This window comes from Coenobita brevimanus, chromosome 47, assembly GCF_032717465.1.
Source record: "Coenobita brevimanus isolate Jiangsu-jjx chromosome 47, ASM3271746v2, whole genome shotgun sequence".
Lineage (NCBI taxonomy): Eukaryota > Metazoa > Arthropoda > Malacostraca > Decapoda > Coenobitidae > Coenobita > Coenobita brevimanus.
In genome coordinates this window covers 27,314,300-27,341,743 of record NC_137000.1, presented here as the reverse complement: position 1 = coordinate 27,341,743, position 27,444 = coordinate 27,314,300, and the positions used below count along the sequence as shown (strand labels likewise).

General features: G+C 43.9%; 1 protein-coding gene across 1 annotated transcript in view; it reads left to right on the top strand.

Annotated features, from left to right (window-relative positions):
• wake (ankyrin repeat and fibronectin type III domain containing protein wide awake) overlaps positions 1-27,444 on the top strand; it is a 569,524-nt gene that overhangs the window by 228,218 nt on the left and 313,862 nt on the right. Inside the window, exon 4 of the mRNA XM_080271688.1 lies at positions 25,030-25,047. Coding sequence (XP_080127814.1) covers positions 25,030-25,047 — 18 coding nt within the window. The remainder of the gene's footprint in view (positions 1-25,029; positions 25,048-27,444) is intronic.

Genomic DNA, 27,444 nt, shown 5'->3' with positions numbered 1-27,444 from the left:
TCGTTCGCTTAGAATGGATGTAAAGAGAAGGCTGTATGAGGGTGTTGTGGTACCGACTGCATTATATGGGGCTGAAACATGGAATATGGGTGTAGCAGAGAGGAAAAGTTTGAATGTAATGGAGATGAGATGTCTGAGGAGTATGTGTGGAGTGACGCGTATGGATCGAGTGCGAAATGATGAAGTGCGAAGGAGAACTGGAGTTGTTCGGGAGATGGCTGGTAGAGTTGAGCAGAGGGTGTTGCAATGGTTTGGGCATATGGAAAGAATGGATAATGAGCGACTGGTGAAAAAGATAACTAGATCTGATGTGAGAGGTGTAAGGCTGAGAGGAAGACCACGAATACGATGGATGGACAGTGTGAAGAGAGCGCTGGATGCGAGAGGGATGTCTGTTGAGCAAGGAAGAGTGGCTGTGCGTGACAGAAATAAGTGGAGAGAAATTGTGAATGAATAAGTGATGACGCAGCCCTGAGGGGATATTCTCCCGCATTTGGTCTGATCAGCTAGTCAGGTCAGGTGCGGGTAAGGGGATGGGTCTATTATGATGTGGCAGGGGTAAACCAGTTCTGCTGTCGGGCCCTGCTGCGGATGTCACTGATTGCATTGCGCAGTTGACCCTTGTGCGGTGTGGTGCAGTGAGGATCTGTCCGTTCTCCCGTTTGGGGCTAAGATGCGAATGAATGTGTTTGAATGGATGAGTAAATGGAGAGTGAGTCGTCCTGTCTCGGCTACCTCCCTTTCCTTGGGGGAAGCAGCCTAGGTATACAGTATAGATAGATAGATAGTGTGTGTGTGTGTGTGTGTGTGTGTGTGTGTGTGCTATGAAGTCGCAGAAGTACGTGATGTGCAGTTTTCCTCACATGAATGAAATAAGAATTATAAAAGGAATATTTTTCTTCCCAGCAAACTTTTTTTCAACCTATGGAGGACGGGAAAAGCTGCTCCATACCTTATTAAAATTTGATGGTTGTGTTAGGAAGAATACTGCCACCGTATTCCCTGCGTGTCGTAAAAGGCGACTAAAAGGGGCGGGGTGAGGGGACTAGGGACCCCCTCCTCTGTTTTTTAGTTCCTAAAAAGAGACAGGCCAGAGAAAGGGATGGGGGATGGAGTTATCCCCGTTCCCTGAAGATTGGGTCTATGAATGTGCGTGGATGTAGTACGATTGAGGCTTAAAGGGAGGAGATTGGGAGAATGTTTGTGAGAAGAAAGTTGGATGTGTTAGCTTTGAGTGAAACGAAGATGAAAGGGAAGGGGGAATCTATGTTTGGAAGTGTGAATGGAAGATTGTCAGGTGTTGATAGAGGAAGGGCAAGAGAAGGTGTGGCCTTGTTAGTGAGTCCGGAAGTACAGCAATGTGTGATTGAATGGAAGGAGATGTCATCGAGACTGATGTGGGTGAAAGCGAAATTTGAACGTGAGTTGTGGGTGTTTGTGAGTGCATATGGGCCTGGTAGTGAAAGGGATGAACAAGAGAGGGAGTCTTTCTGGAATGATGTTGATGAGCGTCTGCAGAGTTTTGGAGCGAATGTGAATGTGGTAATGATGGGAGATCTGAATGCTAGAGTGGGAAATGTAGCAGTTGAAGGCGTAGTTGGTATGCACGGTGTGCCTGGAAGAAATGATAATGGGGAACGAATGATAGCGATGTGTGTTGAGCGAGAGATGGTGATTGGGAATACGCTGTTTGAGAAGAAAGATATTTATAAGTATACATGGGTGAGACAGGAGGGTGGAAGGGTTGTTGATAGAGCCTTGATGGACTATGTGGTTGTGTCTAGGAACGTAATAGGAAGATTGTTGGATGTGAGAGTTCTGAGAGGGGAGGGTGGAGGTATGTCTGACCACTACCTGGTGGAGGGAAAGTTAAAAGTAGGTAAGAGATGGGTGAGAGCTAGGAGGGTTAGGTGTGGCAGTTAGGTTTTGAAAGTGAGTGAGCTGGATAAAAGAGAGAAAAAGATAGAGTATCAGGAGAAATTGAAAGATGAGTGGAACGCAGTGAAAGATCGGGAAAATGGCAGCGTGGAGGAGGAATGGCAGTTGTTTAAGAGTGCTGTGGTGGGGCATGCAGAAGAGGTGTGTGGTGTGAGACGTGTGGGTGGTGGTGTAAGAAAAGGAAGTGAATGGTGGTGCGAGGAAGTAAGTATGGCTGTGGCTGAGAAGAGACGTGCATATGAAGTGTGGCTGCAAAGGAAGGATGAGATGTCATATGAAAGGTATAAGGAAAAGAGGAATAGAGCGAGAAGGGCTGTGCGTGATGCTAAAGTGGCAGCAGATGAGAGGTGGGGTATGCGGCTGACAGAGAATTTTCAACAGAATAAGAAAATGTTTTGGAAGGAGGTGAAAAGGGTGCGAAAGGGAGAGTCTGGGAAGGAAGAACGAGTAAAAGCAGAGGATGGAAGGATGTTAATTGAGATGGATGCAGTAAGGAAGAGATGGGCAGAGTATTTTGAAAGATTGTTAAATGTAGAGGAGGAAAGGGTGGCTGAGATTGTGGCGGATGGAAGGATGCAAGGAATAAATGTGTTGGGAGAGTTGAATGATTCTTTGATCACGAAGGAGGAAGTGGAGAAGGCAATAAAGGAGATGAAAACAGGGAAAGCTGCAGGTATGGATGGGTGTGCTGTGGAATGCCTGAAGGGTGGTGGAGTGACTATTGTTGACTGGTTAGTAAGATTGTTGAATGTGTGCTTTGAGAAAGGTATGGTGCCAATTGATTGGGCAAGTGCTTGTGTGGTCCCGTTGTATAAAGGCAAGGGTGATAAGTATGAATGTACTAGCTTTAGGGGTATAAGTCTGTTGAGTGTTGTAGGTAAGGTGTATGGTAGAGTGTTAATTATGAGAGTTAGAGAGGGTACAGAGGGAGTGATTAGTGATGAGCAGTGTGGCTTTAGGAGAGGGAGGGGATGCGTTGATCAGGTGTTTGCTGTGAGACAAGTGTGTGAAAAGTATTTGGCGAAAGGCAAGGATGTATTTTGGGCATTTATGGATTTAGAGAAAGCGTATGATAGAATTGATAGGGAGGTTTTGTGGACTGTTTTAAGATTGTATGGAGTTGATGGTAGGTTACTAAAAGGGGTGAAAAGTTTTTATGTAAATAGTAGAGCGTGTGTAAGAGTGGGAAATGCTGTGAGTGATTGGTTTCCCGTGAGAGTGGGGCTGCGACAGGGATGTGTGATGTCGCCTTGGTTGTTTACTATTTACATGGATGGTGTTGTAAGGGAGGTGAATGCAAGAGTTTTAGGTGGTCTGAATCTGGTAAATGTTGATGGAGGAGAGTGGAATCTGAAGCAGCTGCTGTTTGCAGATGATACTGCACTGGTGACTGATTCAGAGGAGAGATTGAGACAGTTGGTAGAGGAGTTTGGAAGGGTGTGTGAAAGGAGGAAATTGAAAGTAAATGAGAATAAGAGTAAAGTGATGAAGTGTACGAGGTTGATAGATGGTAGGGGGATGAATATAGTTTTGAATGGTGAGTTGCTTAAGGAGGTAGAGTGTTTTAAATATCTTGGGTCACATGTTGCTGTGGATGGAAGAATAGATGCAGAAGTGAAATTTAGAATAAATGAAGTAGGACAGGTGCTGGGAGGAATGAAAAAAGTGTTTAAATGTCGTTCGCTTAGAATGGATGTAAAGAGAAGGCTGTATGAGGGTGTTGTGGTACCGACTGCATTATATGGGGCTGAAACATGGAATATGGGTGTAGCAGAGAGGAAAAGTTTGAATGTAATGGAGATGAGATGTCTGAGGAGTATGTGTGGAGTGACGCGTATGGATCGAGTGCGAAATGATGAAGTGCGAAGGAGAACTGGAGTTGTTCGGGAGATGGCTGGTAGAGTTGAGCAGAGGGTGTTGCAATGGTTTGGGCATATGGAAAGAATGGATAATGAGCGACTGGTGAAAAAGATAACTAGATCTGATGTGAGAGGTGTAAGGCTGAGAGGAAGACCACGAATACGATGGATGGACAGTGTGAAGAGAGCGCTGGATGCGAGAGGGATGTCTGTTGAGCAAGGAAGAGTGGCTGTGCGTGACAGAAATAAGTGGAGAGAAATTGTGAATGAATAAGTGATGACGCAGCCCTGAGGGGATATTCTCCCGCATTTGGTCTGATCAGCTAGTCAGGTCAGGTGCGGGTAAGGGGATGGGTCTATTATGATGTGGCAGGGGTAAACCAGTTCTGCTGTCGGGCCCTGCTGCGGATGTCACTGATTGCATTGCGCAGTTGACCCTTGTGCGGTGTGGTGCAGTGAGGATCTGTCCGTTCTCCCGTTTGGGGCTAAGATGCGAATGAATGTGTTTGAATGGATGAGTAAATGGAGAGTGAGTCGTCCTGTCTCGGCTACCTCCCTTTCCTTGGGGGAAGCAGCCTAGGTATATAGATAGATAGATAGATAGTGTGTGTGTGTGTGTGTGTGTGTGTGTGTGTGTGTGTGTGTGTGTGTGTGCTATGAAGTCGCAGAAGTACGTGATGTGCAGTTTTCCTCACATGAATGAAATAAGAATTATAAAAGGAATATTTTTCTTCCCAGCAAACTTTTTTTCAACCTGTGGAGGACGTGAAAAGCTGCTCCATGCCTTATTAAAATTTGATGGTAGAACAATAAAAAAAAAGATTACGATCTCTCACCCTGAAATGGTCAAGAAAACAGTTGTGAAATGTAGCGTGGCGTGTGGAAGATTGACCCCTCCCCCCCTCCCCTTCCCCTCCCCTCCCTCCCCTCCCCTCCCCTCCCCTCCCCTCCCCTCCCTCCCCCTCCCCTCCCTCCCCCCCTCCCCTTCCCCTTTCCCCCTCCCCCTCCCACTCCCCTCTGAGCTCTCTGGTTCAGTGGTTGTGATCTCGCTGCTGGAGAGAGGTGGCTGGCTCTGGCTTAAAGTACTCCCCCCACCCCACCCCCGCGGCTGCCCTTCCGTTCCCCCATCTCACACACACACACACACACACACACACACACACACACACACACACACACACACACACACACACACACACACACACACACACACACACACACACACACTCGCTGGCTCAGTGGCAACGTTCTCGCTTGCCATCTTGTAGATGGGAGTTCGCGCCTCGCTCAGGTTGCGAAAAGTTTCACTGACGAAGTGGGTGGTTACTGTCCCCCTTGAGCAAGGGGATGGGTGTGTGTTTGTGTGAATGTCACAGCCTTGCCCTTAGATCGGACTAAATGAGCTCTCAGCTCACATCCGAGAGGGAAAAAGCCGACGATCACGACCACCAAGTGATCCTGACCGACCCGGTGAATTATACACACACACACACACACACACACACACACACACACACACACACACACACACAAGGCCTGAGTGCAAGCTGTCATTGGCTGTGCAGTCCTGTAGCATGGCCAACCCCTGGACTGGATCCTATTGTGTTGCAGCTCCACGATGCAAATTTCCAAAGTAGTCGACTGTGGCACTTTATTTTTTTTTCCTGGCAGGATTTCGTTAGGCTGGTAGGGTTAGGTTAGGTTAAGTTAGGTCTACGTTAGGTTAAACTAGAATGGAGTTAGGTTTTGCTGTTAATTTGGATTTGGTTAGAGTCTTCGTAATCATCCTGAGAAAGCAAACAAAACGCAGCCTAAAATCGCGAAAAGTACTGAAATTTATCTCTTCATTTCTCCCACCTCCACCTCTCTCTCTCTCTCTCTCTCTCATATATCTGCTCGTCCCAGCCCACACTCACAGCACGCAGACCTTAATGCAATCATAATTAAACAGGCAAGTAGGCAACTCAGCTTTAAGCCCTTATCTAAGCGCGTGAGAGAGAGAGAGAGAGAGAGAGAGAGAGAGAGAGAGAGCAGGTTGAGGTATTGCAGAAGGAGAGGTAGGCAGGGAGTCGTGCAAGAAAGTGCAATGAAGTAGGTGGTGGTGGTGGGAGGACGACCAATAAGGCAGGGCACGTGTGGTATGCGGCAGGGGGGAGGCGGCTCATTTGACAACTGTAGCTCGGGCTTTCCAATTTTCTGCTACAGGAGGCCGGGTCTTGGTCAGGTCAGGTCAGGTTAGGGGGAGGTGAGGTTGGATTAGGTTAGATTGGGTTACGTGAGGTGAGGTGAGGTTAAGGTGGGGTGACGTAGATCAGGTATTGGATTAGTTTAGTTTAGTTGTGTTAGGTGGATTTAGGGCAGGGAAGGTGCGTTAGGTTAGGGTTGGATTTTTAAAAGGGATCTATTTAATAGAAAGAACCCAAGACATTTCCCTTAAGGAGAGAAGCTGAACAAAAATAAAAGCATAATTAAAGATCCTTTCATTTGCGGATGTGTGGACTGATTGTTTTTAAGAGACTAGATGTTTTAGTTAGAGGGAGACAGACTTACTAAGACTTTTCCAGCGTTGACCATCGCCATACTTGAAAGACTGAGCATATCTGATAAGCTGTTGAGTTAGGGTCGGTTACTGATGGGTTAGGATTGACTGTTAGATTTATACTGTTAGGCAGAGTTAGGTTGGGTTAAGTTAGAATCAAGTAAGGGCATTCATTGTGGAAAGAAAAAACTCTTCGTGTGGTGCTGCAATGGCTTAAAATCTAGAAATAAATATGCACAACGTCGACCACGGGACATAACTACCTACCCCAGTTCACCCACCCACACATCTTTCAACCCCCCCCCCCTCTGCCCAAAGGAAGGGAAAAAGAAAAAGTCTGTAGGTCAAAAAGAAAAAGACTGTTGCATGTCCTCCAGGGTACGTGGTCATTCTCTCTCTCTCTCTCTCTCTCTCTCTCTCTCTCTCTCTCTCTCTCTCTCTCTCTCTCAGCAATTTATTGGGTATATACGGGTCAGCTGCGTTCAAGAGCAAAGCTTTTAATTTTCGCTGCACAGATTCCAGTAAATTGGTTGTGCTTGCTCGTTTAGTTTAATATACTTGTAGATTCCGATATTTTTCTCTCCAGGCTTTATCAACAACTCCCTAAACATTTTTCGTGAATTGTATATCAAAATTTCCATCATCAAACAAATGGATTATTGAAGAGTGGAGTTACTGCACATTACAACCGCGTAGATCTTTTATATTGATCGTCAGAGAAGTAGGAATACACTGTCGGGACATCGGTTGTGGAGAGTGATTGTATCGATTTACAGACAGACCTTCGGGAAATTGAGCGAATGTAGTTTGGCGTTTTCAGTCGTCGATGCTCTCCAATGGGAATAGCGACCCCTCCCCCCAGCAGTGTGGTGTCGCTTGCCTGCCGTGTATCAGCAAGCTACTGGGCCCTCGGGTGTCGGCTTCGGGATTGGAGTTATGGCTTGAATTTAGATGGCACACACGAGCGGGTCGGGAGTGCGAGGCATTTCCCCCTCCTATTGTTGTACGCTTTGAGGCCGCAGTCACGGGCCTTTGATGTGTGTATGTGGAAATGTTGCTGCCTGAATATGACCGCACCAGCTTGGCACATTAATCTGTTTTGTGTGCCGAGAACATTAGGTGATTCACTGCACACCGCACACGCTGAAACTAGTTGATAAATTCCTGAACCGTCGTTGGATGTGTGTGTGTGTGTGTGTGTGTGTGTGTGTGTGTGTGTGTGTGTGTGTGGTGGGAAACTGGTATGGGTGGAGTGGGCGTACGGGACTTCAAAGGCGGCGTGGGAGGTGTGGTGTATCAGTGATGAGACTCCATTACTGTGTAGTTCATCCTCTCCCTTCCGTCCTGCTTTAACGATAACTGTTTTCTTGCTCACTGTGATAAATTTTTCCAGCCTCGTCGCTTACCCATCTTCTCTAAACCCATCTCCCTTCTCTTGCACCCTACTCCACTCCACCCATCACCCTCACTCCTCTCCACCCTCCACTCTGTCTGCTGCCCCGACTCTCACTCCTCTCCACACTCCACTCTATCTACTCTCCCTGCCGTCTATTACGTGGTCATATCCGTCACTGGCTCAGAAGCGCCCATCAGAGCTCAGAAAAAGTTGCAATTTCCTGACGTTTCCTCCCCATATAGGCTCTAGCAGTACCCACACGCTTCCCTCCCTCCCGACCCCTTCACGCTTTTATACCTCCTTTCCTCTTTTCCCTCCTCCCTCTTCCTCCTTTATCTCTCATTTTCCTCCTCTATAGCCCGACTTCCTTCCCTCACGTCCGTCCATCTCTCCTTACCTCCTCCAATCCCTCTCCTGTATCCTCGTTCCCTTCCTTCCTTCTCAATTTTCACTCCTATCTTTTCCTTCCTTTCATACCCTTCCTACTGTATCTCCCTCCCTCTACCACCTCCCTTCCCCACCGACCCTTTTGCCTCACCCACTCTCTGCCTCTCCCACCTCTCTGCCTCTCCCACCTCTCTGCCTCTCCCACTTCCCTGCCTCTCCCACTTCCCTGCCTCTCCCACTTCCCTGCCTCACCCACCTTGCCTGCCTCGCCCACCCACTGCCTCGCCAACCTTGCCTGCGGTATTAGCTTCCCTACCTCAACCACCCCCTGCCTCACCCAGCTGCACCCACTCCCATGTCTCACCTACTTAGCCTGCCTCGCCCACCCCCTGCCACACTCATACCCCCCATCATTCACCCCTTGCCCCCTTCCCTCCTCCACACCCTGCTCCTCGATCTCCTGCCTCTTCCACCCCTGCCACACCCACCCTGGCCCTTAAAACCATCTGCCCCACCCATTCACCCATCCCCTGCCTCATCCACCCTTCTGGTTCACACAGCCATTCCTCTTTCTTCTCCTTTGTTCCCTTTTCCCTTTTCTCCTTTCATTATTTAGACTCGTCCATTCCGCTTCGTCCTCATTTCTTTTTTGCTCTTATATGGTCTTTTTTTATATATATTTCTCTGTTAGTTCTTTCCTGTCGTTTTCCACTTCCTTCTCTTCATTTTTTTTTACCTACTCCTCATCTTCATTTCTCATTTCACATCTTCTGTCCTGTCTCAGCGCTGCTTTTCCATTCCTAACCCCTGTAGCCTGAATGCCACTTGTTTTTAATTCATTTTTTTTTTTATTCTTGCTACTATAGTATTTAATCTTTTAAAGGCAGCAAGAATTAAAATATAGGTAATTGTTAAAGGTGTTTGTTAGTTTATATATTTTTTTTCCCCTTCTGTTTTCCAAGTTTTCTGTCATCATTTTTGTCTGTATCCCTTTGCCTTCTTTTGCATATTGATCCTTTATTACCTGCCCTTATTTCATCATCTCTAATTCGTCTTCTTACCTTCCTCTACCCCTCTATAACCTTTCTTCAGAGTCCTATTTTCCAGCCTTTTCCTGTGATTCTCGTCTCTTTTTCCCTTTAATTCCCCACCATCATCATCTTCCTTGAACCCTCTCTTCCATTCCGTCCCTCATCCTTCGCAATTTTTCCCTCATTCTGCTTTTTCATATCCTGCCGAATCCTCTTGTCGATATTGCACCCTCTTTTTATCTCTCCATCTCTTTTTTATCTCTTTGCCCTTCCATCTTCAATCTGTTCCGTTTCTTTCCCTTATCTCCTTGTCCCCTCCCCCCCATCCTTCCCAGCTCTTGCCCTCTACCTCTCTCCCGTCTCTCTTCCTATACTCTATCATTTTTTCTCTCTCTCCTTGTCGTTTGATCTTCCCACTCTTCTGTTTTCTTTATCTTCTTTCTTTACCATATCTTTCATCGTCTCTCCACGCCTTCCAAACTCTTCGCCTTTTTTTTTTTTTTTTACGTCCATATTCTCGTCTATTCCTGTATTTTCTTTTCAAATCCCAGCTTCTCTTTTGTCTCGCTATCCTCCCATCGTCTGCCGTTTTTCTTTCTCTGTTTCATCATCATCATTTTCCCTACATATTTTCCTCTTCTCTTTTTCCACATCTTTTTTACTTGTCTTAACCTCTCTTCATCTCCTTGTAGCTTCTTATCCTCTTATCTTCTCTCAGTCTCCTCTCTTTCCTCCATCTTCTTATCTGTCCCTGTCCTTGTCAGCTCTTCCTCTCTTTACACTTTCTTCCTGTATCCTCTTTACCGGCCTCACCTTCTGTCTTCATTTAGCTCCCAGCCCTCCCTGTTTCCTTTTGTCTCCCATCTTCAACTACTTTCCTTATGCATTCTCTATCATCTTCTTTTTTTCCCCTTCCCTTCCGTCTTTCGAGCCTCACCTTCATCTCTGCCTTCTCTTCCTGCCCTTCCACCTCCTCTCTATGTCTCCTTTCTTTACCGGATCGTATGATTGATTTTCCATCCTTCTCAAAGCCTCTCTTTCCTTCCTGTCTTCCGTCCTATACCCTCTTTTCCAGCCCTCTTTCCTGTTCCGACTCCCCTTCTCCCCATCATCATCATGATTCCTGCCTCATTTTTAACTAACCCTCCTTCCTTCTCTCTCCCCCTCCTGTCTTTCTTCCTATACTCTCCTCTCTGGTCTTCTCGTCTTTCATCTCTCCTGTTCCTGCTCCCATTCTCCCCATCCTCGTTTCTCATGCCCCATTTCTGGCCCAGCTCCCATTTCCAGCACAACCCCCATCCTTCTTTACTCCCTTCTTTACCCTTCAGAGGATACGCAGGCCTCGCAGTTTCTCGCGTCTCCGGCCGGCTCCGGATAAAGATGAGCGGCCGGACCAATTCACTTAATGAGCCGTTTGGAGTGGCGCCTGCTGAGTTTTACGTGCGGGCAAATGAAAACAGGACGGGCGGGGCGTAAGATGTCCTTGCGTGTCCATAGATCTCCTCATTGACTGTCCGTGTTTGGGACGTACGAATTGCCTCCTGTAAGACGTGGTTGTGCACTCCTTTCACGCTGTTGTGCACATGTGTTGCGTGTAGTTGTGTAGCGCTAAGTAGTACCCCGCTGTGGACGGAGGTGTGTTATTCCTTCTTACGTGGTGGTACACTCCTTTTGGGCGTAGTTGTGTGGGTGTATCTTGTATTGTTTCCAGCTTATTGGATTTAGATACTTCCTTTATCTCTCTGTCTGTTTGTCTGTCAGTCAGTGTGTGTGTGTGTGTGTGTGTGTGTGTGTGTGTGTGTGTGTGTCTTTCTCTATCTGTCAATCTATCTATCTGTCTTTCTGTATGTCGTTTAAAAGAGAATACTGAGATGACGTGCGATATATTTTCCCTGCGACACTAATATGTTCAGTTGTATTTTACTGGTACAAAATAGGTCGATATTAGAAGGATATAAGTATCATATAAGAGGATTTCGCTGTATTAAAAAAATATCGCCAAGGAAGTAGCGCTACCAAGTCTCGTATGCCAAGGAGATTGCGGGAAAGAATCTGGCTTGGGAGTAATGCCTATCGACTGCACGTGGGCCATTAAAGCAGACAACCTCTTTTCTACCAGGTTACAGACTTCTCCTAGAATACGATACGCAACAATCAAATTTATATTCAGGTCCCTTGTTGGTTGAAATGGGGTAAACTTTGGGAATACAGTTCTTAATATCCCATCTCCAGACGTGCCCACACCTCCCCTCTCCTCCCCCACCCTCCCTCACCCCCGTTTCACTCCTCCACCCCCGACACTACCCACACTCCCTCAGTCCCCTCCCCTCTTCACCCCTGCCCCCTCAACTTCCACTCCCCTCCCCAACCATTTTCCCCGCTTTTCTTCCACCCTCTTTCCCTTCTCCTACTCCGCTCACCCCTCACCCCATTTCCACCCACCCTCCATCCTTCCCCCTCCCATCACACACCCCATTTTTCCCATCCTTCTCCCTCCCCTCCCAGCCAGACACCCCTCAACCTTGGCCTCCTCCTCATAAAAACTACCCCAATAAAGAAAATAATCTCGTGTGTTTTTGTTTGTCTGGCGCCTATCGTGTTATCATGTTTTTTTGTCTTTGTTTTTGTGCTGTGGTATCGTAGTGTGTCTGATTTACCGTCCATGAGCTGTCTGAGACCTAGTTCTTGGCCTGTTTTATCGTTCGTGACCTAGTTTTACCATACATGACCTATTTAAAGTATCGTTCATAACATTTCTAATATTTTTTTATTTCTTCACTGTATTGCTCTTGGTTCAGTTTAATCGCTCGTTTCCTGTTTCAGTGTAACTTTTTCGGATTGCTTTGTCGTTTGTGGCCTAATTAGTTTTTCTTTTACATTCATAAAACATCGTTCATAACTTGTCTCATGTAGGGTTCATAATCGCCAGTGTCTCAAGGTAACAAGAATTAATTGGAGTCTGCGTCATTAGTGTGAAGTGATTAATTTTAATAACCCTAAATTACACTCCACGAGGCCCAAATCCTATCAAGCTTATTTAATTTTGTAGTGTAACCTTTTATTCCCTACCCTCTCCCCTACCTCCTTACCCCCCACTTCCCCATCTCCCACTCGCCTCCCCCTACATCCCTTTACCACACCATTTCCCCGCCCCACCTTTGACTCTACTCCATCTCTACTTCCCACCTCCCTACTCCACTCACCCACTCGACTTCTCCGCTCCATTCCCTCACCACCCCCATCATCCCCCATTCCACTTCCCTACCCCTACCTTCCACTCTACTCCATCACCCCTGCCTTTCACTCCTCCACCACCCATACCATACCCCATCCACTTATCCACCCTAACACCCCACTTCTCTCCCCCACTCCCATACCCACCCCCAACCCCCGGTCCCACCCCCACCTCCACCCTCACCCTCTTTCCCCCAAATCTCCAACTCCACTCACCCACCCTCCACCTCGTTCTTTCCCCAAACCCCTTCCCTCTATCCCAATAACCCCCACCCCCTCTTCCCCCTAACCCCCACTCGCCTTTTCCCCCCACTAATCCCCCACCCCCCTTTCCCCCATCCCCACCCCCTTCGTGACCAATTAACAGGATGAAAATGGGGTGTTGCATTTAGAGCCGCGTGCGTTAGCCTGCATACCTTGATTAATTTACCTGTGTTCACTACCTGGCTGTTATTTCACTGGGAGAAAATAAAAGTTTAGTGGTAATTACGTGCGTAGTAAAATATTTCATCATCATCACCATCAAATTCATCATCAGATGCATAGTGGAATACATCATCATCATCATCATCATCATCATCATCTTATCATCATCGTCAACATAATCATCATCATCATCTTATCATCGTCATCATCATCATCATCTTATCATAATCATCATCATCGTCAGCATTATCATCATCATCATCATCTTATCATAGTCATCATCATCGTCATCATCATCATCATAATCCCACATCTATAAGTTGGATGGGTATGATTCAGAAATAGAGAAAATAAAGGAAATTAACATAAGAAAATGAAATATTATTAGTGTGGCCGGCGAAAGTAGTTCAGATCTCCATTCACTCATCCTTCAGGTGTTCAGATACAAAACTAGTTCATAATTAGCGAAGATGGAGGACACCTGTAATCTGGTGTATGGAGTATTGTTTTTTATTAATTTGTTTTTCCTTCCTCTGTTCTGATTTAAAAAAAAAAAATTGCAGTCAAATGCCAAACAGAACCAGCGGACTTTCTGAGTAGCATATATTACAGGATGATAAATAAAAAATAAAGAAAATAAAAGCTCCTCACAATAAACAAATGCACCATGAAATTTACTAGTAGATACAGAATGAGGCAAGTAGATTAATACACTTGCTTTCAAGTAGATATCTCGACAAAGGGAATGGAGTATATCAAGAGTACTATACGAGATAAAGAGGTGGCAGAATTATATTACCTACTACGAGAACGATAAAGTCACTGTCCATCTATAGCCAGACGCTTTAATCCCGTAAGGGGTGGCCACAAACGAATCGCCTCCATGTTGCCCTCTCCCCAGCCATTACGGTGCCCTTTCCCCAACTCAACCCCCCCCCCCTCTCATATACCTCTCCACTCCATCCCTCCATCTCATCGTCGGTCTCTTCCTCCCTCTCCCCCTCTCCACTTCACTTTCTTCTCCTTAGTCTTACTCTTCATCCTCTCCACAAATATGTATCGTCCCAGGCGTCAGATACATTAAGTACAAGATAAATTACAAAGGGGTACAGAACAGTATATCTCAGGAATACAGTGAGAGGTGAAAAATACAGACTGATAATAAAATACAGTGAGTTAGTAGAATTTCGAAACGCAGTCACATATTGTAACATCCAGGTGCTCTGTGGCCAACTTGAGAATACAGAAATACAAAGGATAGACTCTGAGCTTGTGAAGTAATATGAAGGTAGAGACTGGAGTGTTGTGATAGTTGTTGAATACGGAGATGGAAATTAATGATAAAAGTTATAAAGAGAAGGGGTCTGTGGTACCAAGCTGTACCGATTAATTACGGAAATACGGATCAGTACAAAGAGAGAGGTGAAAATGCAGTAAGGAAGGTACGGTTGATGTGGAATACTAATATGTTCATGACAACATAGCCTTGACGAAGGTGAAATACAAAACAGGAGAATATACATCACACACACACACACACACACACACACACACACACACACAACAGCACAGCACCACACCTGACACCCCCTGACAGCTTTCACGCTAGCCGGAAAAACAGCTCCTCCTCTGAGCGTGCCCCTCTCTGCTTACCTCCTGTGCGAGCTGACTTGTGCATGTCTTACCTCACCAGCTTATTCATGGGCCTTATCATTGCTTTTTAATTTACTGCAAAGCCATATATTATTTACGGGATATGCTGGTGCTGGAGGGGGACGCCTTCATGTAGTGGCACTGATGTAGCTGGGCTGTGGAGCTGCACAGTTATACAAACTTCCCACTTTGTCTCCCTATCCCCCAAAAGAAGGGTGGTGGACTGCAGCAAAAGGGTAGCTTCAGCCTGCAGTCCACTGGGTTCATGTTTCAGGTGAACCTGGGGCAGCAGCAATTAGTACTACTACGTGATATACTTTAGATGGATATAATGCTGTCTTTTAATTGATATATTTTGTCGAAACACAGTTAACCATATCGGTACGATGACATTTTTAATTAGCGTATTCTTGCCACCTCCAGACGACGCTAATTACCTGAAGAGCAGGGCTTTTGTAGTGGAGAGGTAAATGAAGACTGCTTAAACCCGTCCAGTACGAAAGCCTCTCCCTAGACATTTAAATTCGTCTAGTGGTAGAAGGAAATAACATAAAAGATGTCATCGCTGTGAAAGGATTACTCGGGGTTTTGCTAGTTTACCCTTATTACCTGCAGATATTGTCAGATTGATAAGCTAGACTTAAATATATGCATTACCTGCATTCGTTAACAGCTTGTTGTAATATCAGTCTCTTTAATTCCCATAGCAACTCGAGACCTAACTTGCGTTTATGTAGTGATCGTCATTCTGTAATCAGTATTAATTTCCCCGTACACCAGTCTGTTCAAATCCACCTTTCCGTCACTTCACACACTCTTCATACTGCCACACATCATTGCCATAAATTTCATGAACTATGGTCAGTCTGTTTTTACGTAATAAAGATCCCTAATCCCAAGTATTGTCAGATGGGGGGGGGGTTGATTTGATTAGTAACCAAAAAGACTCATTCCCACTCTTAATTGAAGTTCATTCTTTTTTGTGCCACCACAACATAGTGTTCAAGCTGTGCGAGTAGCTTAGTTCCGTCAGATGAATGAGGGACGTGGATATTTAGGGTGACGGTTACTGCAATTTGCATATTTCGACATATGCAGTAACGCTAATTATGCAATAACGCAACTCATGCAATATTGCTAGTCAATGAGTAACTCGATGCAACGCCATTTGTGCAGTTTCGCTAATCTTGTAACACTTTGGCTCGTGTAGTAACACGAATCGTGCTGTAACTTCCAGTAACGTAACTCATGTACTAACGCGAATAATGCAACAACGTAACTCATCCAGTAACGCGAATCATGCAACAGCGTAATTATTCCAGTAACGTTAATCTTGCAGCAGCGTAACTTTTCCAATAACGCAAATCATTCAACAACGTAACTCTTTCAGTACTGCGAATCTTGCAACAATGTAACTCTTCCAATAACTTGAATCTTGCAACAACGTACTGCAACTCGTTCAGTGAAGCGACTCGTGCAGCCAAGCGATTCTCAAATAAGTGCAGCTCGACGCTATCACTCATTCAGTATCGCGGCTCCTGCAGTAACTAGAAGCCATCCGGACACTGCCGTTATCCAGCCCCCCGTTCTCCTTTTCCCCTCCACCCTCTCTCCCCTCCCCCTTTCCATCTTCCCCCTCGCCCATCCTCCTCCCCTCCCCCTTCCCTCTTCCCCTCCCCTTCCGGATGAGGCCAACGCTGTGTCCGTCCGTCTCTCGTTATTGGACCCCATTACCAAACGACGGTAAATTAAGGCCCAGTGGAATTACTGTGGGCCATTTTCCTAATTTGCATCGGTGCTATCGTGACGTCCCCTCCTCGGCTATTTATTTTGCACATTACGCCATAACCACTTAAGGGAGTTCCACCTCGCCATTGATTGTCGTATTGTTAGGCCGAGCACGTTCATCTGTTCTTCATTTTGCCTGTTGCAAGAAGTTTGTATTCAGTTTTAAAAGTGATGACCCGTAGTGCAAGTGTTGCTAAGGATCAATCTACCTTCTTCAGTTAGGATATTGTACGAGTGTATAATATAGTCTTAAGGTTGCAAGAATGAAATTTAAAAAAGTGTTTAGAGTAAATATGTCAACCTTTTCAGTACGATGGTGTCTATGTTCTCCTTTCTGCCTTTTTTTTTTCGGCTCAGACGAGACTATCGGCAGTGGAATGATAAAAGGTGAAAAGGCGAAGATGTGGCCAAATCCCAAGGGTGTGACAGTAAAGATCGCATACTTAAACCAGAAATCGCAGAGTGAAATGCAAACTCCTAGTCATTAAAGGTTATATCTAGAACACCTGTGGTTATTATGTATGGTCAGCCTGCATCCCATATTACAGAACGCAGTCAGCAACCATATAGGAAGACCAAATACGTTTCATCATCGTCATCACGGAATTTAAGAATTATCATTTTTTAGTCTGCATCCCCCTTTGGGATTTTAGATTTCAAAACCCCTCATGAAATTGAAGCGTGTCTGCCTCCTTTACCTCGCTGTTGCATGCGCTCTTCACTGTGGCATTCAGGCTAATTGCGATGAATCCTCACAGTTATCCCTTAAATGACTTAGAAAATGGGGACTTGCCTGCCTACATCTTGGCCATCTCGGTTTTAACTTATTCACACAGATTGAAGTAGCGTGTTTTAAAGTAGTTTTAATGCGGCGTGTTTTAAAGCAGCGTGAGTTAAAGTAGCGTGGGCTAAAGTAGCGTGTTTTTAAAGCGGCGTGTTGTATGAATTTACGTTTTCCCTGCATCGATTGGACTGAGGATCTGACGGGAAGTTTGGCGAATAGAGCGCCTTGGAGCCCTGTTTTATGCGGCACGGCGTAGCGATAAGTATTTTTTTAAAGGAGTTTGGCGGTATTGTGTGTTTTATATGCGGCTCTGAATTGCTTCCTGGTGTTTTACCTCTCCACACACCGGCACTCAGATTTTTATACAGCTTCCCATCAGTACCATAAAGCATTTTTATGGTTTATTATTCCTACCATCAGATAATTATATTCAGTTTAGATCTCCCTCAGTGCGTAGGGGTTAATGAAGTCTGTAGAGCAGTTATCTTCTCCACTAAGGAAAGTCTCTGGGAAGTTAAATTATACTCTTTTTACACTAACTGGGTTCAGTTTTCCTCCCTTTTCCGGCTAATTTCACGTAGCTCTACAGCAGAATAAGGCACTGCTACAGCTCTACGTCCTTGCCATAGCACTGCTTCGTGACTAGCATCGCATATTATTGTCTTTCCACTGTTACAGATGAGCTTTCAAGAAGGAGATGCGGCAGTTTTAGGCCAATTTAGAGTGAAACAGGTATACAGAGGAAAATATATCACTGACTGGAATTAAGTAAACAGTACTGACAGAGAAATTGATGGTAATGCGGAGGGAAATGATGGCCAAAGTAAGGTTGCTGATAATAATAACATTTTTTTTTTAAAACTGGTAAAAAGCGGTGATGGTAACTGCTCTAGTATTATTGGTACCGCAGTCGAACCATGAAAATTTTGCTTCATTTCGAAATATCGGAACATAAGCACCAATATCCCGAGTTGCGTATTTTTTCTTTTTTCTGTGAACGTTACCCAAGACTGAATTCTCGCCAGCTTAGGATTTTTGTTTTTCTACCTCTTCGTCACATATTTTTGTTTGGTCCATGAATATTCTCTTGTGTGTTTCATTATGGAGTCTGTGTTGGTACTGATCCTTTATTTGGTGACGTGATTTTTACTCTATTCTCCCTACCGTCAGATATTTGATGACGTAACTATTCTTCTTCCTACGGCCAGATTACTTTTTTATTATTTTTTCAGAGAGCGAAATCATGTTGTCAAGGGATTATTGAACGCTGAATCTAACCCTTCCAATAAGGTGAATAAAACTGACTTAAGACAGGAGGAAGACGCAAATAAAATGCATCACAGGAGTAAAGGAGTTAAAACATAAATAGCATAGAAGAAAATAAATCTCATAGTAAACCTAAAAGTAAACCTCTTACAAAGTAGACCAGAAATTAAGCCTTCCAGAATAAACCCCCCCAAAATAAACCTCAAGGTAAACCAAAAAGCTAAACCTCAAAGTAAACCCGAAACTAAACCTCAAACCCAAACCTCTTTCCTCTTATATACTCCTCCTTCTTGTGGTATTACATTATTCAAAGATTGTAATGAATTCTTTGCACATTACATTTGTAGTACGTAGGGTCATATTTGCTTGTGTTGCTCCCCCCTCCCCTCCCTGTTGTTTCCCTGTAATGTATTATGATGCTGTTTGCTTCAGGTCTGCACAAACACACATTCATACACGGTTTATCACACACACACACACACACACACACACACACACACACACACACACACACACACACACACACACACACGAGACCTCCTCCTCCTCCACTTCCCCCATGTCTGTTTGCCACCACTGCCCACCTGTAATTAGCTAACACCTATATTTTTTCAGGCCTCTCGTTCTGTGGCGCAGGTGAGTCTCGTTTACCTTAATTAGCCGTGTCAATGAAGATCCGTTCTCTGTGTCTCTCTATAATGAAGCTCGATTACCTGTGTTTTTCTCTTTAAATTGGAGCTACGTTTCTCTGTGTCTGTAAAATAAAGCTCAGTTCTGTATGTCTCGCCACCTCCTTCGCCTTGGATGTCATTATTTCTTTACTCCTAGTGTTATCAGGCGACTTTATTGAGCTTGGGAGAATATTTTATTAGTGAAAGGATTATTGAAGGCTAAGTTAATCCTTTCCAGCCTAAAAAGTTTCTCTAAAGCTGAATATAATCGTCAGAAAATAGCAAGAATGAATATGACATCCTGGATCTGAAGGAGATAAAATGAAGCTACCTTTTTGGCTCTAAAATGAAGTCCCATTCTGTTTGTGTCTAAAATGAAGCCTGACCTGATTGGTTTTGGGCCCCAGGTGATGCTTGCAAGAGAAGGACGCAAACTGGCTTCCTTTATTTCTTTATTTTAGTTATTTGTCTTGCCTTTCGCGACTGAGATGAAAGGGAATTTATATCGTTTATGTTCCTGAATTGCCTTGCTCTTCCTGACTTATGAAAGGAAATTATATATTTTTTGTATGTCTTTTTATTGACTTTCGTGTTTTCTTTTTCTGTCCAGGTAATACTTAAAAGGGAAATAACACAATCTCCCTATTTTGCCTTGACCTTCCTGATTTTTTGGTAAAGCAAGTGACATTTTTTTGTGTTGTTATGAAACTATTTTTTGTATCATTTTAGAGGCAGGCTATGCTCGAAATAGGACAACTGGCTTGGCTTCTCTGCCTTGCTCTTTTCTGTTTCCTGTTTTACTTAATTTTTGTGTCTTTCCTGCTGATTTTCCTGATACGATTTTGAAACCAGACGGCGCTCGAAGGGGAAGACATTTAGACTTCCCTGTATCGCCATTCTCTTCTTAATGGTATGATTTTCAAAGCAAGTTATTTTTGTCCGATTTAAGTCGCCATTCAGATATTTCCTCTTGACTTGTGTGATATTATTTAGAACTAGGTGATGCCTGAATTAGACATCTAGCTTGCCTTTTCTGCCTTGCTCTTTCTAATTGTGAGAAAAAGAGCTGATTTCGTGGCTTTTTTTCTCATTTTTGTGTCAATCTTCGTGGCTTGTTTGATTCTGAAACCAGAGGATGTTTGAAAAAGAAGGAACTCTGGCGTCTTTGTTCTGCCTTTATTTTATTATTATTATTATTATGTGAAAAACAACTGATTTCATGACTTTTCTTTAATATCTTTTTGTAACTTTTGTGATATATTAAAGCCAGATGATGCTTGAAAGAACAGGGACATTGACATCCCTGTTTTGCCTTGCTGTTCTTGACTGTGATAAAAGACAGTGATTGTGTGGTTCCTTTATTCGTCTCTCTTTAAAAGGCATTGATTGTGTGATTTTGTTGTTTATTCCTGTCTGATTGGGTGATGTGATTGGCATTGACTTTGTGATTTTGTTATATCTCTCTCTCTGATTCTGTGATGTGATTGGCATTGACTTTGTGATTTTGTTATCACTGTCTCATTGTGTGATGTGATTGGCATTGACATTGTGATTCTGTTATTTATCTCTCTGATTGTATATGATTTTGAGCCAGGTGGTAATTGAAAGGGAGGACAACTAGCCTGTCTTTCTGCCCGGCTCGTCCTGATTGTGTGAAAGGTATGGACTTTGTAATAGTTTTCCTTGCATTTATTTCTGTCTTTCCTGATTTTAAGAACACACATAAAATTCTGTTTTTGTTTTTTCACTTATTCTGCCTGCCTTGTCATGAATGCGTTAAAAAGGTATTGATTTTGTTATAGTTTTTTCTTGCATTTATGTGTCTTTCCCTGATTATGATAACTGGCATCGATTTTTTTTTTTTTTCCCCATCTGTCTTGTTACGATTTTGTTGTTATTTTAAAGGAGGATTACATATACTTGTGTCATTGTGGTAAAAGAAACTGACTTTGATTAGGCCGATAATTTGGGTTCCTCTGCTCGTTTGTGTTATGTTTATTGCCTGGTGATGCCCGAGAGGGAATGACAACTGATTTTATTATTTTATTCCTGCATTTGTGTGTTTCTTTATTGACTGTTTGATGAAGGGAGTGATTTTGTGACAGTTTTTCCAACATTCGTGAGTCTCTTCTTGTGTGTGTGAATAGAGGAAGAAGATACTTTTGTTAAATGTCTCTGCATTCGTGTCTCATCTGTGTCTGTAAAAGAAATGTTTGCGTGTAATTTCGCGCTCAGGTATGTTTCTCGTTTCGTGATTTTGTGATGAAGCAAGGGTCTTCATTGGAAAAGTTATTTATTATTTTCATGTGTTTATTTTCTGTTTGATGTGGGTATGTGAGTATATATGATAGTGGGTATGTGAGTATATATGCTAGAGGATATGTAAGTATATTTGATTGAGTGTATGAGTGTCACTTTCTCAGATTAGTTCCCCCCAAACGTCAACGTACAGCAGTTCAGGTCTGGCTATTACAGATTTTTATGAATAGAGGACACCTGTAATCTGGTGTATGAATATTTTTTTTATGTTTTTCCTTCATCTGTTCAATCATCTGTTTAAAAGTCTTCTGTTAAAAAAAAATTGTTTATGTTCATCATCTGTTAAATAAAATGTTTATGTTCATCTATTAAAAAGAAATAAAGGTGTTTAAAATTGACTGGGTAATGAATACAGGAAAACCGACTTCAGGACCCAGTGTTCTTCCTGTATATTTCTCTCACCTTGATTAGCTTACGGAATTAAATTAAGTTTGTTGATTGGGAGAATTATTGTGTTTCTCTTCGATTGTGTGTTCCTTTCTTATTGTTTGTGTGGTAAAAACAAGAGTACTGTGTGTGTGTCTGTGTTAATGTTTTTTTTTCTTGTTTCATGCGTTGTAAAGGAATGGTGCTGTTTGATCAGAGGGAAACAATTTTTTTTTTTTATCAATATTCCCTGTATGTTCCATACTTGCATGTCTGCAGTGAGGACAAAAAGTGCTGATTAAAAGACCTACGTAAGCCTCCCTTTCCTTACTCGTTTTATATATATATATATATATATATATATATATATATATATATATATATATATATATATATATATATATATATATATATATAATTTGTAACTAAACTTCTCTACTGGAAGTCCAAACTCGGAAGACTTTTTTTTTTTCGTTTTTATTTTACTTTATTTTTTATTTTTCGGCGGAGATTGTTGATTGGACGTGGTATTGGTGTTTGGGGCCGCTGTATTGTGCTTCCTGATTGTTTTATAGTTCCCGGTTTTTCTATTACGGTATAAAGATTGACGCACGTTTTACCCGTTTTGGTTTGGTGACGTATTTTAACCTTTTTTATTTTCGCTTCTCCAGACGATTTTTATCAGCTTAGGGGAATGCATTAATTAAGGGGGGAGGGGGGTTAGTGAAGGCTGTCTCTATCCAACCCCTCCAGTTCAAAAATTCTCCCCCAGAGGTGAATAAAATCGTCTGTAGTCAGCAAGATTAGAGTGAAAAGGTCATAGTACTGGGGTTATAAATGTGCGATATGGGGTGTGTGTTGTGGTGATGGTGGTGGTGATGGTGGTGGTGAAGTGGTTTTTTTGTTCTTTGTTTTGCCTATTAAACTTGGCGTGTAATTTGTAACACGAATTTCACACGAGAGAAAATTAACCTCTTCTCTGTCGCTTCCCTCTTTTAATTAGCTAGATTCCAGCGTGTACAAACTGGAAATGAGTGGATGGTTGTGGTAATGAACTGAAACTACTGTGCCAGAACCAGTATATTTCTGTTAAAAGTCCAAGTACGTATTGTTTCGATGATTTTTATAATTTTTTTGACCAATTAAAACAAGAGTACTATATATATATATATAAGTATGTATATTTTGTATGTGTATATATATAATCTCTGTTTTGCAAGGTATGTTTTATTTAGTTTGATGGTGTACTTTGCATCCATATTCTTGTGTTATTTGGAAATGTTGATAACGTTTTATTTTGTTTGGATTGCACTTTGGTGATATGTTTAACTTTTCCAACATAGTAGTTTGCCATAACCACTGGCTTCTGTCATGTACCGTTCATTTTCTTTCGTCTTCTTCACATTGTTTATCTCCGTCTTTCTCTTTCTTCATCTTATGTTTCCTCCCTTTGCCTTTATCTTATCCTTCCCTGTTTCACTTTCTCACTTCCACCACTGTCGTCTTTCCGTAGCTTTCTTCATGTAGTCTCTCCTTGCTTTCCTCTCCCTCTGTTTACTTCTCATTCTCCTTTTCTTCATTTTCCCCTCACCCTCTTCCCTCTCTTTGTCTCTCTCCTCTCTTGCCTGACCATGTTATTTTTTTTTCTCCATTTTGTTTACCATTGTTTTATTTACTTCTTTTTTTTCATCTTTAGTTTCCTTTCTCTCTCTCTCTCTCTCTCTCTCTCTCTCTCTCTCTCATCCTTTCAACATTAATTTCTTGCTCACTCTCCTTCTTCTCTTCTCCATCCTTCTCTCTTCTCCCTTTTCCATGCCCTTTTCCTGTCTTCCCTCTGTTCCTCCAGCTCTGCCTCCTCCTCCGTCACTGTTCTCTTTCTCCTATACCTCCCCCTCCTAATTTCCCTCTCCTGTTCTCCTTCTTCCTCCTCCCTTTCTCTCGCTCCCACTTCTCTCATCAGCTTACTTTATCCTCCTTCTCCTCCTCCTCTTACTTTATCCTCCCTCTCCCTCCCCCCTTCTTTTCCTCCTCTTCCTCTTCCATCTTTTCTTCCTCCTCTTACTCCCCCTCCCCCTCCCCTCCTCCTCCCCCCACTCCCCCCTCCCCCCTCCCCCTCCCCCATTCAGCTAACGATACTGCTTCCACTCCCCATAAAAACACTGACCCATAACGGAATGTTGGGAGGAGGAGGAGGAGGAGGAGGAGGACGACGACGACGACGACGACGACGACGACGAGGTGAGAGAGAGAGAGAGAGAGAGAGAGAGAGAGAGAGAGAGAGAGAGAGAGAGAGAGTGGAAGGAAGGAAGGAAGAAGATGGAAAAGGGAGAGGGGAAAGAGTAACTTAGGAGAGAGGTAAGGAAGGTGGAGGAAGAGGGAAGAGCTGGAAGACAGAGGGAAGGAGTAGGAGGGAGGAAGTAAGGAAAGAGAGGAGTATGGTAGGAAAGGGGAGGGGGAGAGAGGGAGAGGAGAGAGGAAGGAAGGGAAAAGAATGATGGGCAAGGAGAGAGGGAGGAGGAAAATAGGGATGGAGGGAGAGGAAGGAAGGAAGAGACGAAAGGAATATAAAAAGGAAATTAAAATGGATGAGATGTAAGTCAAGATGAAGCGGAAAGTTGGAATGAGACAGGAAACAAGATGGATGAAGGAAGAACTAAAAGGAAAAATTAATGGGTGGAAGGAGGTAAAAGGGAGATAAGAGGAGGAAAAAGGGAAGTAAAAAGGAGGTAAAAGGGAGATAAGAGGAGGAAAAAGGGAAGTAAAAAGGAGGTAAAAGGGAGATAAGAGGAGGAAAAAGGGAAGTAAAAAGGAGGTAAAAGGGAGCAAGATTGATGAAGGAGAAACTAAAAGGAAAAAATAATAGGAGGAAGTAGGTAAAAAATTGGGGAGGGGGAGGAGGGGAAGTGGATGTGAAAGGTTAAGGGCAGGAGAGAGAGAGAGAGAGAGAGATAGAGAGAGAGAGAGAGAGAGAGAGAGAGAATTAATTTGTAAGGTAACACTAAGGAGCTGGAGTCCAGAAGGCAAGAGGGAGGTGTTGTGTATCGAAATGTGAGTCACGGTGGAAGAAGAAGTGGAAGATTAAGCTGGGATGGAGGTGTGAGGTGGAAGGTGTGGATTTATTAGGGTGAAGGTATGGAGTGAAAGAGTAAGTGGATGGATGAGAAAGATGAGTGGATGAATAAAGAGGGTTGTGGTTAAGTCGTGAGTGGAATATTAAGTTCAAGTGGAGGTGTGAAGTGGAGGATGTGGATATGTTATGATGAGGTATGGAGTGGAAGATGTAGTTAGGGTGGAGGTTTGTGGTGGATGACTATGGAAGTTTGGGTGGAAGACCGGAGAGAGTTTTGGTGGAGTTATAAAGTGAAAGGTAAGTTAGGGTGGAGGGGTGAAGTGGAAAGTTATTCAGGGTAGGTAGGAGATTGGGGTGTGGGGAAGATTGAGGAGCAGAAGAGAAGGGGAGGGGGAGGGGGAAGGGAAGGGGAGAAGGGAGAAATTGAGGGAAGGGGGAATAGATCAGATTGAAGTGCAGAAGAGAAGAGGGACGAGTGACCGGGAGGAAGGAAGGGATGGAGGGGAGGGTAAGAGTGAGGGGAGATGGGAAGGGAAGGGGGAGGGAGAGGGGAAGGGCGAGGGTGAGGGTAGGGGGGAGGTAATTTCTCGCCTTGGATTGGTAACTGACCATTAGAGACGTGGAATGGTCATTTGGCCTCCTGACCTCTTCACGTACAGGTAGGTCACTCCAGCCTTTGCACACCCACCTCCCTCTTGCATCCCCTATCCCTCCGCCCCGTCCCTTGTCCCTCTATGTCTCTGTCCATCAACTCTTGCCTCTGCCCTCCTGTCCCCATCCGTTCACCCCTATCCCTCTATCCCGACTTTTATCGCTCTCCCTCTCTCCCTTCCCTGTCTCTGTCGTCTCCATCCCTTCCTCTCCTCTACCCTTCTGTCATACCAATCCCTGTTCTTACCTTTTCCATCCTTACTTCTTTTCCCATCTCTTCCCCCCATTCCACCTGCTCCCACCTGTAGTCCCTGTCTCTCTGTCCCTTCCCCTGTCTCACTTCCTATCCTCCCCTCTACCCAATCTATCCCTATCCCCTCTCTTCCTATCCCCTACCACTTCCATCACCTCTTCTACGGTTTGTTAATAATAGCATTGTCAGGTTTTTTTCAGCAGCCTTTCTTTAGATCTACGTAAGGTAAGGTTTTCATTTATTCTGCCTATTTTCAATACAGCTTATATTGAGAGGAGAAAGAAAATTGTGTCTGTGTGTGTGTGTGTGTATCTTGAATTTTGTAGTTTTTTTTTTTAATTTGCACTTCATTTGCAGGTGTTAAATCACACCTTGCATTAAAATTTTGAGATTTAGTATTCCATTTATTACATATTCTTTGCAACTTTTACCGTCATCTAAAAAGTATTGATATTTATCTCCATTAATACCCATTCATGTTTTTTTTTTTTTTTTAGCGTGTTTGGTGTATGTATCATTGTTGGGAAATTTCAAGGATATCGGAAAAAAATGTATGGTACAGGGTGGTACATATATAGCGCTACTCTTATTCTCCGCCGGGGGATTTCTTGTATGTTGTGGGTACGGCTTATTCAGCGTTATCAGTGTCTATTCTTCATCAATTTTCTCTCTCTTTATCTGTCTGTCCGTCAGTCTGTCCATCCTTCCATCTACCCATCCCTCCATCCCTCCGTCCGTCTATCTGTTTATCTGAGTCAGTCTGTCTACACCATTGTCCTTTCTCTAAACCTTTTCTCTCATCATCCTCTCCACTCCTCTCCTCTCGTTAATCCTGTCACTCCTCCTCTCCTCTCCTCTCCTCTCCTCTCCTCTCCTTAATCCTGTCTCTCCTCTCCTCTCCTTAATCCTGTCTCTCCTCTCCTCGCCTCTCATCACGAAAAAGTAAATAAGGAGAAAGAAGATGTAATTTTGAGGGGGAACTGCAGGAGTGTGACGTGGGTGGAGAGGGGGGGGTGTTTTAATTACTAGGGGGGCTGCGAGGGTCAAGGGGTCGAGATGGGGTTTACTCTGCTCTCCACCTCTCCTCTCCACCTCCCTCTCTCCACTTCTGTCCATTCTCATCCACATCTCTCATCTCTCCCCCACGTGTCTTGGCCTTTTCCTCCCTATCCTCTGTGTACGTTATTTGTTTTCCTCCACATTTTCTCTCTACCCTCCTCTCCACTTCTCTCCATGCTCCTCCACATCTCTCCACTCTCCTCCACATCTCTCCACTCTCCGCTACATTTCTTTACATTACCACAAACAATATTTTCTCTTCACACTGTTCCACATAATCAGTTTTTTCCCCTGTTTTTCCTCCTCTCCACTCTCCCCCTACCACTCTCTTCTCCACTCTCCCCTCTGTGTTCCTCCCCACCTCTTCCACTATCCTCTCCGTGCTCCTCTCTATACCTCTCCTCTCCACTCCCCTCTCCGTGTTCCACTCCATCCATCCTCTCCCCTCTCATCGCTTTCCTCTGCACCTCTTTTTCCATATTGTCATTGATGCATCTTTTCATCATCCACTTTCCATTCCCTCTTCCCTTAATTTCACTTTCTTTTTCATTTTTCCTGCCTTCTCCACACCCTTCCACTAACTCCCCCTGTTCTCCTGTCCACTTCCTCTCTCCTCCTCTTCACTGTCTGCCCTCCTCTCCCTCTTCTCCCGTCTCCATCTTCATTATTTTCGTCATTTTCATCGTCATATGCTCTTCATTATTACAATAGTAAGTTCCACTCTTAAATGTCAACACTTCTCTCCCCCTCATCA